This window comes from Leptonychotes weddellii, chromosome 9, assembly GCF_054177405.1.
Source record: "Leptonychotes weddellii isolate Sample4059 chromosome 9, ASM5417740v2, whole genome shotgun sequence".
Taxonomy (NCBI): domain Eukaryota; kingdom Metazoa; phylum Chordata; class Mammalia; order Carnivora; family Phocidae; genus Leptonychotes; species Leptonychotes weddellii.
The window spans coordinates 41,461,005-41,479,722 of NC_138377.1; the positions used below are offsets into that span (position 1 = coordinate 41,461,005).

Sequence of the window (18,718 nt, forward strand, 5' to 3'; positions counted from 1 at the left end):
AAACATACCAGAAACTTGGGCGTCATTCATCCTTAGCACCACTGTCTTTCTCACCTACTCATCTCATTCACCTAGAAGTGTTCATTTTGCCTCCTGGATAGATCTTGAATCTTTTCACATCTTTCTGTCTCTACCATCCCTACTGCTCTAATAGACCACACTGCTACCATCTCTCCCCTAGACTGTTCAGCAGCCTCCTCTATTCATTCTTGTTCCTTCCAATACATACTTTACACGGTAAGCAGAAAGATTTTGAATTTCTTTTTTAATCAGAGCAGGAGATACAGAGTTAAAGTTAAAAGGGCTTATGACAAGGGCGCCTGGGTAGCTTAGTAGGTTGAGCATCTTTTTTGGCTCAGGTCATGATCTCAGCGTTCTGGGATCAAGCCCCCTGTTTGGGGGGGGGTGGGTCCACGCTCAGTGGGGAGTCTGCTTGTCCCTCCCCCCTTCCCCCACCCCCGCTTATGCATGCTCTCTCTCAAATAAATAAAATCTTTTTTTTAAAGATTTTATTTATTTACTTAATAGAGAGAGCACAAGCAGGGGGAGCAGCAGAGGGAGAGGGAAAAGCAGGCTCCCTGCTTCTCCCTCCCGATGCGGGGCTCAATCCCAGGACTTGGATCATGACCTGAGCTGAAGGCAGATGCTTAACCAGCTGAACCACCCTGGCGCCCCTCAAATAAGTAAAATCTTTTAAAAAGGTGGGGGCAGGGGTGCCTGAGTGGTTCAGTCAGTTGAATGCCCAGCTCTTGATTTCGGCTCAGGTCATAATCTCGGGGTTGTGGGATCAAGCCCCGCGTCTGGCTCCGAGTTCAGTGCGGAGTCTGCTTGAGATTCTCTCTCTCCTTCTCCCTCTGCCCCTCTCTCCCCACCTCTTGTGTGCGCGCTCTCTCTCTCTCTTAAATAAATCTTTAAAAGGGGGGGAGCTTATGACATAGGGCAGAGGAGTAGGTTAAATAGGTGATGGGCATTATGGAGGTCACTTGTTGTGACGAGCACTGGGTGTTGTATATAAGTGATGAATCATTAAATTCTATACCTGAAACTAGTATTACACTTTATGTTAAGTAACTGGAATTTAAAACTTGAAAAAAAAGGGGGCTTAAAACATAAAACCACTTTTCTGCCCTCTTTCTCCCCAGCTCCTAATCACCGTAGTGCCACTTTTTACTCTTGAATTGTTTATTTCCATAATTCTAAATAATGTAATGTATTGTTATTTCTTGATTTATTAGTTTTAGGTATCTTTTCACTGCTTTTTACCCAGATGTTTCTTTTCCCTTTTCTTAGAACTATTATAATATTTGACTAATTATTGTTAACATTATTTCAACAAGGTAAATCTTTTTACTTGGTGAACCAAAGTGTATACTTTATCTCATATGCCTACTTGTTTATCATTTACTTAGTTTTCAGCCTATATCCATTGCTGATTCTTCTGCATTCTATATTCTCTATAGTAATCTCCTCCCTGCCCCCCTTTTTTTTTCTTCCTAGACACAGTCTGAAGCCTCCATCCTCCTGCTCCAGTCTGAAGTGGATGCTTTCTAGGCTAAGCTGTATAGTCGTAGCTCCAGGACTTCTCTTCACCACTGTCCAAGCAAAATGTCTTCTCCTCTCTCATATTTGATACTTGCATTTTCTCAGTATTGATTTGCTCACTTACTTTGGTGGACTAGCTCCTCCATCAGCATAGTAAGAAAAAAGTGAATGGGATATAAATTTTTGAGGTGAAAATCATTTTTCCTCAAAATTGGGAAGTCATTGTTATGTTTTTGCTTCCAGCACTGCTATTAATAGTCCTGATAGTGTTCTTAATTTTTGTTTTCATCCTTTTGTAGGCTGCTTTTTTCCTCTGGAAATTAGTTTTAGGATCTTTTCTTTTCCCTGCCATGTTGAAATTTCATGGTAATATGCCCTAATTCTTCCCTTTTGTTTTCTCTATTCTTTCTGTAACTAATAATTAGTCAGACGTTGTTGGATTGATCCTTTTACCTGACTTAATGTTTTCCATTGGATTTTTTATTGTGGCTAGCAAAATTAAATTTCAGTTGTTTTGTATTTTTATCTGGATGTTTGTTACCCAAGTATTCATGAATATATTTAAGATTTGTGGACTTTATATAAAGTAGAACCTCAACCAAAAAGAAAAAAAGAATTTGAAGAAAAAGGACCTTCCTCTCTCTCTCTCTTTCTCACTCTCTCAAATAAATAAAATAAAACCTTTAAAAAGGGGGCGGGGGGAGCACCTGGGTGGCTCAGTCTGCCTTCGGCTCAGGTCATGATCCTGGGGTCCTGGGATCAAGCCCCAATGTTATATTAGTATCAGGCATACAACTTAGAGATCAAACAAGTTTATACATTATGCTGTGATTACCACAAGAGTAGCTACCATACATGCTATTTCAGTATCATTGACTGTATTTCTATGCTGTGCCTTTTATTCACGTGACTTATTATTCATCCCATAACTGGAAGTCTGTATCTCCCATTCCTCTTCACCCATTTTGCCCAACCCCCCCAACCATCAGTTAGTTCTCTGTATTCATAGATCTGATTCTTTTTGTTTATTCATTTTTTTTTTTAGATTGCACATGAGTGAAATCATATAGTATTTCTCAGTCTCATTTCACTTAGCACAGTACCTTCTAGGTTCATCCATGTTGTTGCAAATGGAGGATTTCATCCTTTTTATGCCTGCATAATATTCCTGAGTGTGTGTGTGTGCGCGCGTGCGTATCCACACATATATATGCACTCACATCTTCCCTGTCCATTCATCTATCACTGGAAACAAGTTGTTTCCATATCTTAGCTATTGTAAATAATGCTGCAAATAAACAGTGGTGCATGTATCTTTTTGGATTAGTGTTTTCATTTTCTTTGGGCAAATACCTAGTAGATTGTGGTGAATGATCCAGTAGTGGAATTATTGGATCATAGGGTAGTTCTATTTTTTACTTTTTGAGGAAACTCCATACTGATTTCTACAGTGGGTTTACCAATTTACATTCCCACCAAAAGTACATGAGGGTTCCTTGTTCTCCACAGCCTTTCTAACACTTGTTACTTGTCTTTTTCATTTTAATCTTTCTGACCAGGTGTTAGGTGATATCTCATTGTGATTTTGATTTTCATTTTCCTGAAGATTAGTGGTATTGAGCGTCTTTCCATGTGTCTTTTGGCTATCTGTAGGTCTTTGGGAAAATGTCTATGCAGGTTCTCTATCCATTTTTTAATTGGATTGTTTTTGGTGTCGAGTTGTAGAAGTTCTTTATATATTTTGGATTTTAACTCTTTATTGGATAAATCATTTGCAAATATCTTCTCCCAATCAGTATGCCTTTTTGTTTTGTTGATGGTTTCCTTTGCTGTGCAATAGCTTTTTATTTTAGTGTCGTCTCAGTTTATTTTTGCTTTTGTCTCTCTTGCCTCAGAAGACATAGCCAGAAAAATGTTGCTATGGTCGCTGTCAGAGAATGCCTGTGTTCTCTTCTAGATTTTTATGGTTTCAGGTTTCATGATTAGGTCTTTAATCCATTTTGAGTTTGTTTTTATATATGGTGTTAGAAAGTAATCCAGTTTCATTTTTTACACATAGTTGTCCAGTTTTCCCGGCACCATTTATTGAAGAGACTGTCTTTTCCATATATTTTTATTTATTTTTTTTGCTTCCTTTGTCACAGATTAATTGATCATATAAGCATGGGTTTATTTCTGGGCTCTATTCTGTTCCATTGATCAGTGCATCTATTTTTATGCCAGTGCCTCTATTTTTATGCCCTTTTTTTAATTTAAAGATTTATTTTTTATTTATTTTAATTGATTTGGCAGAGAGAGAGAGCACAAGCAGGGGGAGGAGGCAGAGGGAGAGGGAGAAGCAGATTCCCCGCTGAGCAGGGAGCCTGATGCAGGGCTTGATCCCAGGATCCTGGGATCATGGCCTGAGCCGTAGGCAGACACTTACCCCACTGAGCTGCCCAGGCACCCCTTTTATGCCATTGTAAGGCTATTTTTATGTTTTGATTATTATAGCTTTGTAGTATATCTTGAAATCGGGAATTGTGATACCTTCAGCTTTGTTTTTCTTTCTAGATTGCTTTGGCTATTCAGGGTCTTTTGTGGTTACATACAAATTTTAGTATTATTTGTCCTATTTTTGTGAAAATGATGTTGGTATTTTGATAGAGATTGCATTGAATCTGTAGATTGCTTTGGGTGGTATGGACATTTTAGCAATATTCTTCTAATCCATGAACATGGAATATCTTTCCATTTGTTTGTGTCATCTTTAGTTTCTTTCATCTGTTTTATAGTACAGGTCTTTTACCTCTAAGTTTATTCCTAGGTATTTTATTCTTTTTGGTGCAATTATAAGCGGAGTTGTTTCCTTAACAACTGTCCACTGTTTCTCTTTCTGCTACTTTGTTACTAGTATATAGAAATGCTCCTGATTTCTGGGTATTTTTTATCCTGCAGTTTTTTGTTTTTTTTTTTTTATTTATTTGAGAGAGAGAGAGAGAATGAGAGAGAGCACATGAGAGGGGGGAGGGTCAGAGGGAGAAGCAGACTCCCTGCTGAGCAGGGAACCCTATGCGGGACTCGATCCAGGGACTCCAGGATCATGACCTGAGCCGAAGGCAGTCGCTTAACCAACTGAGCCACCCAGGCGCCCTTGTATCCTGCAGTTTTACTGCTTACTTCTATTAGTTATTTGGCGAAGTCATTGGGATTTTCTATGTATAGTATCATGTCATCTGCAAGTAGTGACAGTTTAACTTCTGTACCAATATGGACGTCTCTTATTTGTGATTGCTGTTTCTAGTACTTCCAGTATTATGTTGAATAAAAGTGGTATCTTGTTCCTGATCTTAGAGGCAAAGCTCTCAGTTTTTTTTTTTACCACTGAGTATACTGTTAGTTATGAGTTTTTCATAGGTGGCCTTTATTATGTTGAGGTGTATGTTCTCCCTAAACCCACTTTTTTGAGAATTTTATCAGGAATGGATGTTGAATTTTGTCAGATGTTTTTTCTGCATCAATTGAGGTGATTATATAATTTTTATCCTTCATTTTGTTGATATGGTGTATCGTCGTTGATATGGTGTAACGCCAGTCCTTCCTACTCTTCACATCTGTCTGACCTCTCCTTCAGTCTCATCTTTCCTGTGCTTACCTCTCCTGCCTTCCTCTTCTATTTGGCAGGCCTGATATGATTACATTGGACCCATGGAGAGAATCCAGGGTAGTCTTTCTTAAATTTTTGATGGATTTGTGAGTGTTGAGCCATCCTTGCATCCCCAGAACAAATCCCACTTGATTGTGGTGAATGATATTTTTAATGTATTGTTGAAAGTGGTTTGCTAATATTTTGTTGAGGATTTTGCATCCGTTCATCAGGGATATTGGCCTGTAGTTTTTTTTGTGGTGTCTTTTTCTGGTTTTGGTATCTGGGTAATTCTGGTCTCATGATATATGTTTGGAACTTTCCCTTCCTCTTCTATTTTTTGAAATACTTTGAGGAGAATAGGTATTAACTCTTCTTTAAATGTTTGGTAGAATTTAGTTGTGAATCCATCTGGTCCTGGACTTCGGTAGGTTTTTGATTACCTATTCAATTTACTTATGAGTAGTCTGTTTGGATTTTCTATTTCTTCATGATTCAGTTTTATTTTTATTTATTTATTTATTTTTAAAGATTTTATTTATTTATTTTGACAGAGAGAGAGGGAACACAAGCAGGAAGAGTGGGAGAGGAAGAAGCAGGCCTCCCACTGAGCAGGGAGCCCGATGCGGGGCTCGATCCCAGGAGCCTGGGATCATGACCTGAGCCGAAGGCAGACGCTTAACGACTGAGCCACCCAGGCACCCCTTTGATTCAGTTTTAGAAGATAGTATTTTTCTGGAAATTTATCTGTTTTTTCCTAGGCTGTTCAATTTATTGGCATATAATTTTTCATAGTAGTATTTTCTTAATAATCCTTTGTATTTCTGTGGGGTCAGTTTTTACTTCTCTTTCATTTCTGATTTTATTTATTTGGGTCCTTTCTCTTTTTTTCTTGATGAGTCTAAGGGGTTATCAATTTTGTTTATCTTTTCATAGAACCACCTCTTCATTTCATTGATTTTTGTTCTGGTTTTTTTTTTTTTTTTTTTTAGTCTCTATGTCATTTATTTCTGCTCTAATCTTACTTTCTTCTACTTACCTTGGGCTTTGTTCTTTTTCTAGTTCCTTTATGTGTAAGATTAGATTGGTCACTTGACCTTTTTTGTTCCTTGACGTAAGCCTAAATAATACTATATATTTCCCTCTTAGAACTGTTTTTTTTTTTTTTTTTAAAGAATTTCTTTTTAAGTTTTTCTAAGTAATCTTCACACCCAGTGTGGGGCTTGAACTTAAAACCCTGAGATCAAGAGTCACATGCTCTGCCAGCTGAGCCAGGCACTCCTTAGAACTGTTTTCGCTGTATCTCCAAAGATCTCTTTGTTAATCTCTAGTTATTCTTTATAACATGCTAGTCATCTGTCACAGATGTCATCTTTCTGAGAATTGTATTTAAGAAGGTTTGGTTTTGTTCGTCTGCTTCCTGCAGTATCTCTGGTTCCCTGAGTTGTTTTTCTTTTCCTTTTCATTTGGTGTTTTTCATGTTAGAAACTCTGTGCATGCATTCCATTGCTGCTGTAGCAAATTTTACCATAAATTTAGCAGCTTAAAACAACACATATTTGTTATCTCACTGTTCATGTAGTTTAAAAGTCTGGGCACAGTGTGGCTCAGATGGGTGTTCTAGTTAGTCTTACAAAGGTGAAAGTAAGGTGTCAGCAAGGCTGTGTTCCTCCTGAAGGCTATGAGAAAGAATTCATGGTAGAATTTGGTTCCATGTGGCTATAGGACCAGGGTTTCTCCTAGATTGTCTACCAAAGGTCATTCTCAGCTTCTAGAGGTCTCCGAAATTCCTTGACATGTGCTTCTTTCCTCTGTCTTCAAAAACAGCAGTAGCAACGCCAGTCCTTCCTACTCTTCACATCTGTCTGACCTCTCCTTCAGTCTCATCTTTCCTGTGCTTACCTCTCCTGCCTTCCTCTTCTATTTGGCAGGCCTGATATGATTACATTGGACCCATGGAGAGAATCCAGGGTAATCTTTCTTAAATCAGATGATTAGTAGCCTTAATTCCATTTGCAAAGCCTCTTCACAACAGTCCCTAGATTAGTGTATAATTGTATAATCAGGGACAGAAATTTTAAGGAGTTAGCTCCAGAACTGTAGACCTACCACAGAGTCCTTTCTCACATGTCTGTCAATCATTGTCCATTCATATATTTAATAATAGTGCATTACAAATACCAATAGGAAATCCTACATTGAATGAGGTTTAGCTTGTTACCCCTCTCTGGGGTATTTAGACATTGAGCAAGCTTTATCAAATGTCTGTATCTAAAAGATTGTTCCCTAGGGCTGTTTAGATTCTCCTCTCAGGGATCCTAAAGGGCATGTATTTAAGGGGTAGGTTTAATTCAGTATGGGACAGGATTTTTTTTTTTTTTTTTTTTGGTCTATTTTCAGTGCTTGGTCATGCTTGATGTTTGGCACTATGAGTCAGTGTGTTTCCCATTGGTATTTCCTTTTGCAAACACCTTGATTTTATTTTTTTTCCTTTTTTTAGTCATCTGTTACTCTTCCAATCTGGCTTCTGTCTCCCAAAATTTTTCTGACTTTTTTTAATGTGATGTTTTCTTCCATTCTTTTTGTCCTTAAAAGTACATGTTTTGCTTATTTCTTTAGTATGATTTTTGAGAGGATTGAAAATAAATGCACAAGCTCGGTATACATGTTTAACAAATTCTCAAAACAAAATTAATTAATTTTAAAAGATTTTATTTATTTATTTGACAGGGAGAGAGAGATAGTGAGAGAGGGAACACAAGCAGGGGCAGAGGGAGAGGGAGAACCAGGCTTCCCGCTGAGCAGGGAGCCCAGTGCGGGACTCCATTCCAGGAGCCCGGGATGATGATCTGAGCCGAAGGCAGATGCTTACCGACTGAGCCCCCCAGGTGCCCCCAAAATTTATTTTAAACTAAAATCTGATTATCTTACCTGAAAACCCTTCTGTGCTCCTCAGTTCCCCACTTCCTCACCGCATAGTTTCTGGTACATACATATAGCATTTATGTAGTCCATCTTCCACCAGATTTGTCTTCTACTTGTTAACATACTGATTTTGAACATTACATTTCATTGCTATATATTATATCTTTGTGTTATAAAGAGGTCCTAGATCATTACTTTGTAGAGTGACTCATAAATGCTAGTTTATATTTATTATTGAAGTATAAAATTTAGCATGAACGAAAGACAGCACTGTAATTTGGTATACCCATTTTAAAATAGTCCTCCAGGTGTATTTTAGTTAAGTATAAACTTTGTTTAATTACTTATGCTCTTCACCAGGCCCACTTTTACATGTGATTCAGATTTCTAAATTCACCAGTTTAATTCTTTCTTGATACAAGGCACGGTAAGTAAATCAGTCCTAAATTCCTGTATGAATGAAATAATTAGTATATTATGTGGAGGTGGAGGTTTACTTTTTTGTTATAATGAAATGAAAACTTATTTGTAGACTTCATGTATAGTCAGTGGCTACCCTGTTCCAATGTAGAGAACTGCCTATCATTTGAGAAATGTTATTCTCTACCCCCCGCTGCCCTTCCCCTTTACTTAAGCTACTAGTTGTCAAGAAGTTGGAATCAAAATTACCTATGGAGCTTTTTTTTTTTTGAGATATAATCGACATATAACATTATATTCGTTTCAGGTATGTAAAATGATTTAATATTTGTATACATTATGAAATGATCACCACTGTAAGTTTAGTTAACGGCCATCACTAGAGCTTTTATAAAACAAGCTGCTGGAAGCCCTGAGTCACTAAGAGTATATGAGGGTATGACTGAAGCATATATTTTTAGTAGTATTTTTAACTTCACAAGCAATTCTCATGGACACATACGGTTAAGAACTTTTTTATATGCTTATGACTGACCCAAAAGCTAGTTTACACTTAACAATATTCATTCTTCTAATAACATTAATAGCTGGTTTGTGAGCTGGACAGGAAATGACCTAGGAACAAAAATCTCAAAGGATGAATCATGTGAAATAGTGATTCTCAAGCAGAAGGCACATGGCAGAAACATTTGGAATGCAAATTAAACATGTGTGCTTTCCCCTCTCCCACTAACCTGACTATGGTGAACTGTGGTAGAAACATGTCCTGTATCTTAGGCGTGACTCACTGTATGTCCTTTTATACTTTTTTAGATTTTTCACCCTATACCAGTGCATGATTTACTTTGAGGGGATGAATGGTGGGTGGAGAGATAGATTACTACCACCACCCTACCTGACACTTGATACTGAAGTAGTGATTATTCCGAAGCTTGGGATTATGTAATGCCTTTCTTATCTCCCAACGTGGCAGGATGGCATTTAAAGCCGAGGGTATACTGAGAATTGAAAGTGTAACTCATAAGTGATTAGGTCTCAGAATGTTAAATTTTGTTTATTTTAAAAGTAAATAATAGGAAATATTCAGTTCTATTAAATATGACTCAAAAATATACTTGAAGTATATTCTGAGTTGTGAATCTACATAAAGCAATTAATGGTAATGCATTAAACCTCAAAAATTACATTTGAGGATAAGTTAACTTCTTTTTACCTGGAATATACAAGAATGAAGAGAATCTTTGATTTTTAATTAGGTAACTTTAGCTAAAGAATATGCTATACTATTTTGAACTTTAAAAACAAATCAAGGAATGCCTAGGTGGCTCAGTTGGTCAAGTGGCCTACTCTTGATTTCAGCTCAGGTCATGATCTCAGGGTCCTGGGATCAAGCCCTGCATGGGGTTCTGCATTCATCTCGGAGTCTGCTTGGGATTCTTCTCTCCCTGTCTCCCTCTGCCCCTCCCCACCCCTGCTCGTGTTAACTTTTTCTCTCTCTCAAATAAATAAATCTTTTTAAAAAATAAAGAAATCAGACATGCCTGAAAGCTTTTTTTAAAAAGAAAGCGACAATTTAAGGAGCAAGCATTTATTTATTTATTTATTTATTTATTTTTAAAGATTTTATTTATTTATTTGAGAGAGAGAGCACATGAGAGGGGGGAGGGTCAGAGGGAGAAGCAGACTCCCTGCCGAGCAGGGAGCCCGATGCGGGACTCGATCCAGGGACTCCAGGATCATGACCTGAGCCGAAGGCAGTCGCTTAACCAACGGAGCCACCCAGGCGCCCTGTTCAGGACAGTTTTTCTGGTAATTCTGTTTTTGTGTTTCAGAAAAACATTCCCCAGAAAATAGCCTGTAAAATAGAGGACAAAACAAAAACCTGACCTGTACCAGAGTGTTCATAATAGTAAAATTCAGATAACCAATACAGAAACAGAAAAAAACAACATATAGTAGTAAAAGTTTTGGACTTATTTTTTAAACGTGGGATGAGGTGTACATAATATAGATATTTTTAAACGATTTTATTTATTCGAGAGACAATGAGAGAGAGAGCATGAGCAGCAGAGGGAGGGGGAGAAGCAGACTTTCCGCTGAGTGGGGAGCCATATGCAGGGCTTTATCCCAGGACCCCAGGATCATGACCTGAGCTGAAGGCAGACGTTTAACCGACTGAGCCACCCAGGCGCCCCTAAAATAGATTTTTTTAAAAAAGAAACTCCAGTGTGGTTTGCAGTGATTGCTACCATCCAATTTACATGAAAATTAACTCTGATTTGAAGAAACCTAATAGAAAAAAAATGAAGAAACCTAATAGAAAAATCAGTGAAGGAAATATAAATGGCTAAAAACTCTTGAGATGTACATCACTAGTAAATAAATGTAAATTAAAACAAGGAAATAAAAAATCAAGTAAGCAAAGCTTTAAAAAACACATGTGCCCAACTTGCTCCACTTTTGCCTTAAAATTATTATTACCTTTGATCTAGTAATTCCACTCCAGTGAATTCTTGAAGAAATAAAATGTGGAAAAATACGTACACAGATAGATGGTTGTAAAATCATTATTTATAATGGGCTCAGTATTAGAAGAATGGTTAAATTATGCTACATTTGCACAGTAGAATTTTATATATCTATTAACATAATCCCTTATTTACATAGCCATATTGCATTTTTCAAGAATGGGTTTTAAATGACTCATTTATACTTTTGTCATTTCCAAGTTTCTACCATAAGTGCATATTTTTTTAACTAGAGAAAAACATTAATACCCAGTACTTAACGAAGTACTTTTTACGTGCCAGGCCTTGTTCAGGGAATGTTACCCGTATTAATCATTTGATTTTCAGAGGTACTATTATTCTCATTTTACAGATGAGAAAACTCAGACACTGGCAAGCTGAGTAAGCTTGTCCAATGTCACAATAAGTAGTGGAGCTGAGATCTGAATGCAGCTAGTTGGCTGTGTGCTTCTGCCTCAAATTGTGTCTCACCAGCTCTGCAGCAGTCTGCTCCATCCTGGTTTCAGGTCCCCTACAAACAAAAAGCTTCCTGAATTTGTAATACTGGATTGAATGTAGTGGATATTGTGAGCTCCTGAAGATACAAACTGCCGCATGTAAAACTCCCATCTGATCTAGTAATTTTTAGCAATCTGTAGCATTACAAGTTATGCAGTGGTTTGCATTTTGTTGTCTGTTCTACTTACGACACTGACAAACAGTGAGTATAGTGCTGCCAAATATACAGACCTAGTCCTTCTCCTTTCTGCTGCATTTTTCATTTTTGGTTTTTCTTGGCTCTCCTTCTCTTTACACTCTTTATTTTTAAATTAACCTAATTTTGGTATAATTGGTGTACAATAAACTGTACCCATTTAAAGTATACAATTTGATGAGTTTTCACAGATGTTTACATCTGTGAAACTATACCACAGGATAGAGAATATTTCCATTAGCCCTCAAACTTTAGTCAGACAACCATTTATTTGCTCTGTCACACAGATTTATTTTCATTTTCTGGAATTTTATGAACAGAATCATATAGTGTATATGCCTTTTTAGTTGGCTTCTTCCACTTAAGGAAGGATTTTGAGATACATTCAGGTTATTGTATGTCTCCATTGTTTCTTTTTACTGATGAGTTGTGTTCCATTGTGAGTAGTATTCCACTGATATGAAAATACCACATTTTGTTTATCAATTTGGGTTGTTTCTAGTTTTGGCTTTAGTGAGTACAGCTGTTACATATGTGCTTTTCATTTTCTTGAGTAAATAAGTAGAAGTAGAATGGTGAAGTTGTATATGTTTAACTTTATAAGAAACTGCCAAACTTTTGAAAAAATTGTCTCATTTCCCATTCCACTGGCTGGGTATGAGAGTTCCAGTGCCCCCACATCCTCACCAACACTGGCTGTTAGCAGTCTTGTTAATGTTGGCTACTCTGATGGGTATATAATACTTCTCATAGTTTTAACTTGCATTTCCCTGATGCTTAACCAACTAAGCCACCCAGGTGCTCCTGTTAGTTTTGTTTTTTAATAAAGGATAATTTTTTGTGGAGTGTATGTGTTCTATGTAAGAAATCTTTGTCTACTTATATTTTCTTTTAGGTCTATGATCCATTTAGAATTAATTTTTATATATTAGATAAGGGCTAATGTGTTTTTTTTTTTAATCTATGAATCTCTCATTTAGCATCATTTATTGGTAAAATTTTCCTTTCCTCTTGAATTGCCATGGCACCTTTGTCCAAAATAACTGACCACCTATATATGGATCTGCTTCTGGGTCCTCTTCATATATACATCTTATCATTTAGCTCATAATTGCACTGTCTTGATTGCTGTAGCTATATGATGTCGAGTAGTCCCTCCAACTTTAGTCTTTTTAAAAATTGCTTGGACTATTCTGTTTGTTTTCATTTCCACACATATTTTACAGTCAGCTTTCCATCTTGTATAAAAGAGCAGGTTTGGATTTTGACTCGGATTCCATTGAATCTTTAGTTCAATTTAGGGAAAACTGACTTCTTAACAATTCTTGGAATTCATGGACATGGTATGTAATATTAAATATAATGTTATATAACTTCATATGGGTCATTGTTAATTCTTTTTGTTACTTTCGTTTAACATTTTTGCCTCTTACCAGATTCTTCATATGAATAAGATAAACACAGAAACATGTCATTTCTACAAGGTAGAAGAGGTTGAATCAATTAAAACTTGGAAATTTGGTAATGATATGAAAGTATTTACATTTACTTCATGTGTCATGTGTAACTTACAACATACAGAATGAATATAGGCTACGCAATAATATAAAGCTTTTTTAAAAAATTGAGGCATAATTGACATAAATATTATAATAGTATCAAGTGTACAGCATAGTGAATCAACACTTATATACATTGCAAAATGACCATCATATTCATTCTGCTTACCATCCGTCACCATACAAAATTAATACTGTATTATTATTTTTTTTTTTTAAAGATTTTATTTATTTATTTGACAGAGAGAGACACAGCGAGAGAGGGAACACAAGCAGGGGGAGTGGGAGAGGGAGAAGCAGGCTCCCCGCAGAGCAGGGAGCCCGACGCGGGACTCGATCCCAGGACCCCGGGATCATGACCTGAGCTGAAGGCAGTCGCCCAACCAACTGAGCCACCCAGGCGCCCAATACTGTATTATTGACTGTATTCCCCATGCTGCATATCACATCCCCACATGTCAGAGAGAGCGCACAAGTAGGAGGAGCGGCAGGCAGAGGGAGAAGCAGACTCCCTGCTGAGCAGGGAGCCCGATGTGGGACTCCATCCCAGGACCCTGGGATCATGACCTGAGCCAAAGGCAGATGCTTAACCGACTGAGCCACCCAGGCGTCGCAGAACTTGTACTTCTTGATCCCCCTCCACCCATTGCACCTGCCCCCTCACAACTCCCCTCTCTGCTAGCAAACACCAATTTGTTCTCTGTATCTCTGCATCTTGGTTTGGTTTGGTTTGGTTTTTTACATTCCACATGTAAATAAAATTGTGGTATTTGTCTTTCTCTTACTCATTTCACTTAGCATAATATCCTCTAGGTCCATCCATGTTGCTGCAAATGGCAAGATTTCGTTCTTTTTTGTGGTTGAGTAATATTCATGTGTGTGTGTGTGTGTGTGTGTGTGTATGTACGTGTACACCACATCTTCTTTATTCATTCATCTATCAGTGGACACTTAGGTTGCTTCCATATCTTGGCTATTAGAAATAATGCTTCAATAAACATAAACCTTTTTGGATTAGTGTTTTTTTGTTATCTTTGGATAGATGCCCAGTAATGGAACTGTTAGATGATAATCTTAGTTCTAGTTTTAAGTTTTTGAGGGACCTTCATACTGTTTTCCATAGTGGCTGCACCAGTTTACATTCCTAAACAGTGCACAAGATTTCCCTTTTCTCCATATTCTAACACTTAATATTTTTTTTTTATAATAACCATTCGGACAGGTGTAAGGTGATAATCTCATTGTGGTTTTGACTTGCATTTCCCTGGTGATGAGTGATGTTGAGCATCTTTTCATGTGCCTGTTGGCTGTGTGTCTGTCTTCTTTGGAAAAATGTCTATTCAGATCCTCTAATTGGATTGTTTGCTTTCCTGTTACTGGGTTGTATGAATTGTTTACTTATTTTGGGTATTAATCTGTTATTGGATATATGATTTGCAAATATCTTCTATTCAGTAGGTTGTCTTTTGATTTTGTTGGTTTCCTTTGCTATGTAGAAGCTTTTTAGTTTGATGCAGTCTCATTTGTTTATTTTGTTTCCCTTGTCTTTGGAGTCAGATCAAAAAAAAAAAATTGCTAAGACTGATGTCAAAGAGCTTACCACATGTTTTCTTCTAGGAGTTTATGGTTTCAGGTCTTACATTCAAGTCTTTAATCCATTTTGAGTGAATTTTTGTATATGGTCCAGTTTCATTCTTTTGAATATAGCTGTCCAGTTTTCCCAGCATCATTTACTGAGAAGACCATCCTTTTCCCATTGTATATGCTTAGCTTTGTCATAAATTAATTGACCACATATGTATGTATATATTCTCAGGCTCTTTATTCTGTTCCATTGATTTATATGTCCATTTTTATGCGAATACTGTACAGTTTTGATTACTACGGTTTTGTAGTATAGTTTATTTTTTTTAAGATTTTTTTTTTTTTAAAGATTTTATTTTATTTATTCATGAGAGATAGAGAGAAAGGCAGAGGGAGAAGCAGGCTCCCAAGGAGCAGGGAGCCCGATGCGGGACTCGATCCCAGGACCCTGGGATCATGACCTGAGCCGAAGGCAGACGTTTAACCATCTGAGCCATCCGGGTGCCCCAAGATTTTTTTTTTTAATTTATTTATTTGACGGAGAGATTGACAGCGAGAGAGGGAACACAAGCAGGAGGAGTGGGAGAGGGAGAAGCAGGCTTCCTGCCTAGCAGGGAGCCCGATGCAGGGCTCAATCCCAGGACCCTAGGATCGTGACCTGAGCCAAAGGCAGACACCCAACGACCAAGCCACCCAGGCACCCTGTAGTATAGTTTAAAATCAAGCAGTGTATACCTTCGGCTTTGTTCTTCTTTATCAGGATTGTTTTTGCTGGTCAGGGTCTTCTTTGGTTCCATACAAATTTTAGAATTATTTGTTCTAGTTCTGTGAAAAATATCATTAGAATTATTAGAATTTCGATAGGAATTGCATTAAATCTGTAATATGGCTATTTTATTAATATTGATTCTTCCAAACCACAAACACAGAATATCTTTCCATTTATTTGTGTCTTTATTTTTTTTTTTCATCAAGTCTTTATAGTTTTCATTGTACAGGTCTTTCACTTCCTTGGTTAAATTTATTCTTAGAAGGGTGCCTAGGTAGCTCAGTCAGTTGAACATCTGACTCTTGGTTTTGGCTCAGGTCATGATCTCAGGGTCATGAAATCCAGCCCTGCAGTGGGCTCTGTGCTCATCACAGAGTCTGCTTGTCCTTCTTCCTCCTCCTCTGCCCTTCCCCATGCTCATGCTCCCACGCATGCACCCTCTCTCTCTCTCTCTCTCTCTCATAAATAAAATCGTTTAAAAAAAAAAAAAGTCTAAAAAACTCAAAAATTTATTCCTAGGTATTTTACTTTTTTGATGTAGTTGTGAATGGGATCAGTTTTCTCAATTTCTGTTTCTCATAGTTTATGTAGAGAAACACAACCTTTTTTTTAAAGATTTTATTTATTTATTTGAGAGAGAGATAGCAAGAGAGAACATGAGTGGGGGAAGGAGATCATGACCTGAGCCGAAGGCAGATGCTTAACGGACTTAGCCACCCATGTGCCCTGAAAAGAACACAACAGGTTTTTGTATATTGATTTTTTTTACCTTGCTACTTCACTGAATTTTACTAGTTTATTAGTTCCAGTGGTTTTTGATGGAGTAGTTAAGGTTTTCTATATATAGTATCATGTCATCTGCAAACAGTGACAGTTTCACTTCTTCCTTTCCAATTGGTATGTTTTTGTTTTTCTTGCCTAGTTGCTGTGGCTAGGATATAAATTTAATTTTTTTTATGGTTTTAGTTAAAAAAATAAATATATAAATAAGTTCTAATATTTTCTCTATTTTCTCTCTGTACCCTAATAGATTGTTATCTCTCCACTTCGAGGCTCCTACATTCATTAAATGGTTATGAATTGAATGCTTTGGTAGATTATTTGTAGAAGTGCCATACTTAAGTCTTGCATGGCATTCACATCTGGCAAAACATAAACACATACATACACAGATGGAAATTATGAATTCTTATATTGGAATGGATTAATAGATGGATTTACCAGATGTAAAGTATTTAAATTTTCCATTATGCTACTAAATAATCTTTCTTCTAATTTTAACAGATATCAGACATCCTGAAGAACTTTCTCTCTTGAAAAAACCCAGAGATCCAACTAAGAAAAAAAAGAAAAAGTTAGATGACCAGTCTGAAGATGAGGCACTTGAATTAGAGGGGCCTCTTATCACTCCGGGATCAGGTGAGACTTTGTTAGACTAAGCAGAGGCATAGTGTGAAAACTGTTTGTGGTTTTTTGACAAATGGTTTACATAGGTCAGGAGAGTGATCAACTTTAAAAAACTCTCCTTCAGCTTTTTTTCCCTCAATCATGAAATCACCTCTAGGGTCTCTCATGTGCAGATCATCGTGTCAGGTGTTAACAGATGCATCAGTAAAAAGGAAGGCTGGTTCTCTGCTCTGGAAAAATAAAAAAGGGGCAATACCTTAACTGGGCTCAGTTTTTTGCATTGTAAAAAATTGGACAGTTTTTTAGTATTTAGTTCTTTTTTCTGTATTCTGTGAAAACCACAATTAATTAATTAAGACATTATTACTTCTGTGGGTTACTTAAAATCTTTGTGCTTTGCATATGCTGGTCCCTTTGCCTTTTCACCTTTTTCCTTTAAGGTTTTGCCCTTTTAAGAAGCTTTCTCAGATTTCCTTCCATTATCTCCCAACCTGAATTAGGTATCCTTCTATTTTAAGACACCAGACTTTTCTGTGTTTGGTATTGTACTGCATGTTCTTACCTATTAAATTGTGAGGTCCCGGCATGATGGAACTGTCTCTCACATTTTTGTTATCAGAACCTAACTTAGCATGTGGCATTCAGCGGGAGCATAGGGGAGCATAGGCAGTGTCTTTTGGGTAGCTAGATGACTAATTAAATTACATGGTTATTTATTCAGTCCTGGGCATACACAGGGACTGGACATTACAGTTTCCCATGTGTCTATCAGCCATACATTTATAAATCCATTTCTTAGGAAATAAGTCCCTCAGTCAGTAAGTAAACTAATTTAACTAATTCAGTTCATTCTTGGTTTTTTAAATTCTGGGGTGATGATGATAATGGAAACAATTTAGTGCTTACTGTATGCCCATTTTACACATTATACTCTTGGAAATTAAATTTAGCGTATTTTACTTGTGGAAACTCACTTAATTCTCACTACAGCCCATTGCACATTATGTTATTACTCATTTTAAGGTTGAAGAAATGGCACAGTAAGGTTAGGAACGTCTTGTAACTTTTATGCCCTTACTCATGTACTGATTGGACTTGGGAGATACCAAAAAATAAGAAAATCCTTAACTCTTAAGAAGTTTTTAGGCTCTTTGGCTCAGGTCATGATCTCAGGGTCCTGGGATCAAGCTCCACATCAGGCTCCCTGCTCCACAGGAAGCCTGCTTCTCCCTCTCCCACTCCCCCTGCTTCTGCTCCCTCTCTCGCTGTCTCTCTCTGTCAAAAAATAAATAAAATCTTTAAAAAATAAAAGCTTTTAGGCTAACTGAAAAACAGTTACTGTATTTAAGGAGGTAATATATAAACGCTAAATGAAAGTTGTAGAAAGTAGTGTTCCAGGAATTTGGAAGACAAAACCATTCCAAACGGTATATTTATAGGTTGGGGAATTGAGTTTGTGAATTAAGCTTTTAAAAAGTTCCATTGTGGGGCGCCTGGGTGGCTCAGTTGTTAAGCCTCTGCCTTCGGCTCGGGTCATGATCCCAGCGTCCTGGGATGGAGCCCCACGGCACGAAGCCTGCTTCTCCCTCTCCCACTCCCCCTGCTTGTGTTCCTGCTTTCACTGTCTCTCTCTGTCAGATAAATAAATAAAATCTTTAAAAAAAT

The 18,718-nt window shown here is 37.3% G+C and overlaps 1 protein-coding gene and 1 long non-coding RNA gene across 9 annotated transcripts in view; one reads left to right on the forward strand and one right to left on the reverse strand.

Moving 5' to 3' along the window:
* LOC115941665 (uncharacterized) overlaps window positions 1-18,718 on the reverse strand; it is a 188,306-nt gene that overhangs the window by 57,875 nt on the left and 111,713 nt on the right. The window contains exons 3-4 of one of the 7 annotated variants that reach the window (XR_014148481.1): window positions 15,613-15,702; window positions 10,169-10,367 (exon numbers count right to left, since the gene is read on the reverse strand). The exons of 4 other annotated variants lie outside the window; for them this stretch is intronic. This is a non-coding gene — a long non-coding RNA (uncharacterized LOC115941665). Of the gene's footprint in view, window positions 1-10,168; window positions 10,368-15,284; window positions 15,703-18,718 lie in introns of those variants that run through there. 2 more of the 7 variants (XR_014148479.1, XR_014148478.1) reach the window with 2 other exon arrangements.
* Window positions 1-18,718, forward strand: part of FERMT2 (FERM domain containing kindlin 2) — a 75,206-nt gene that overhangs the window by 30,921 nt on the left and 25,567 nt on the right. For both annotated transcript variants that reach the window (XM_031030457.2, XM_006735557.3), the window contains exon 4: window positions 16,931-17,065. In XM_031030457.2, coding sequence (XP_030886317.1) covers window positions 16,931-17,065 — 135 coding nt within the window. The remainder of the gene's footprint in view (window positions 1-16,930; window positions 17,066-18,718) is intronic.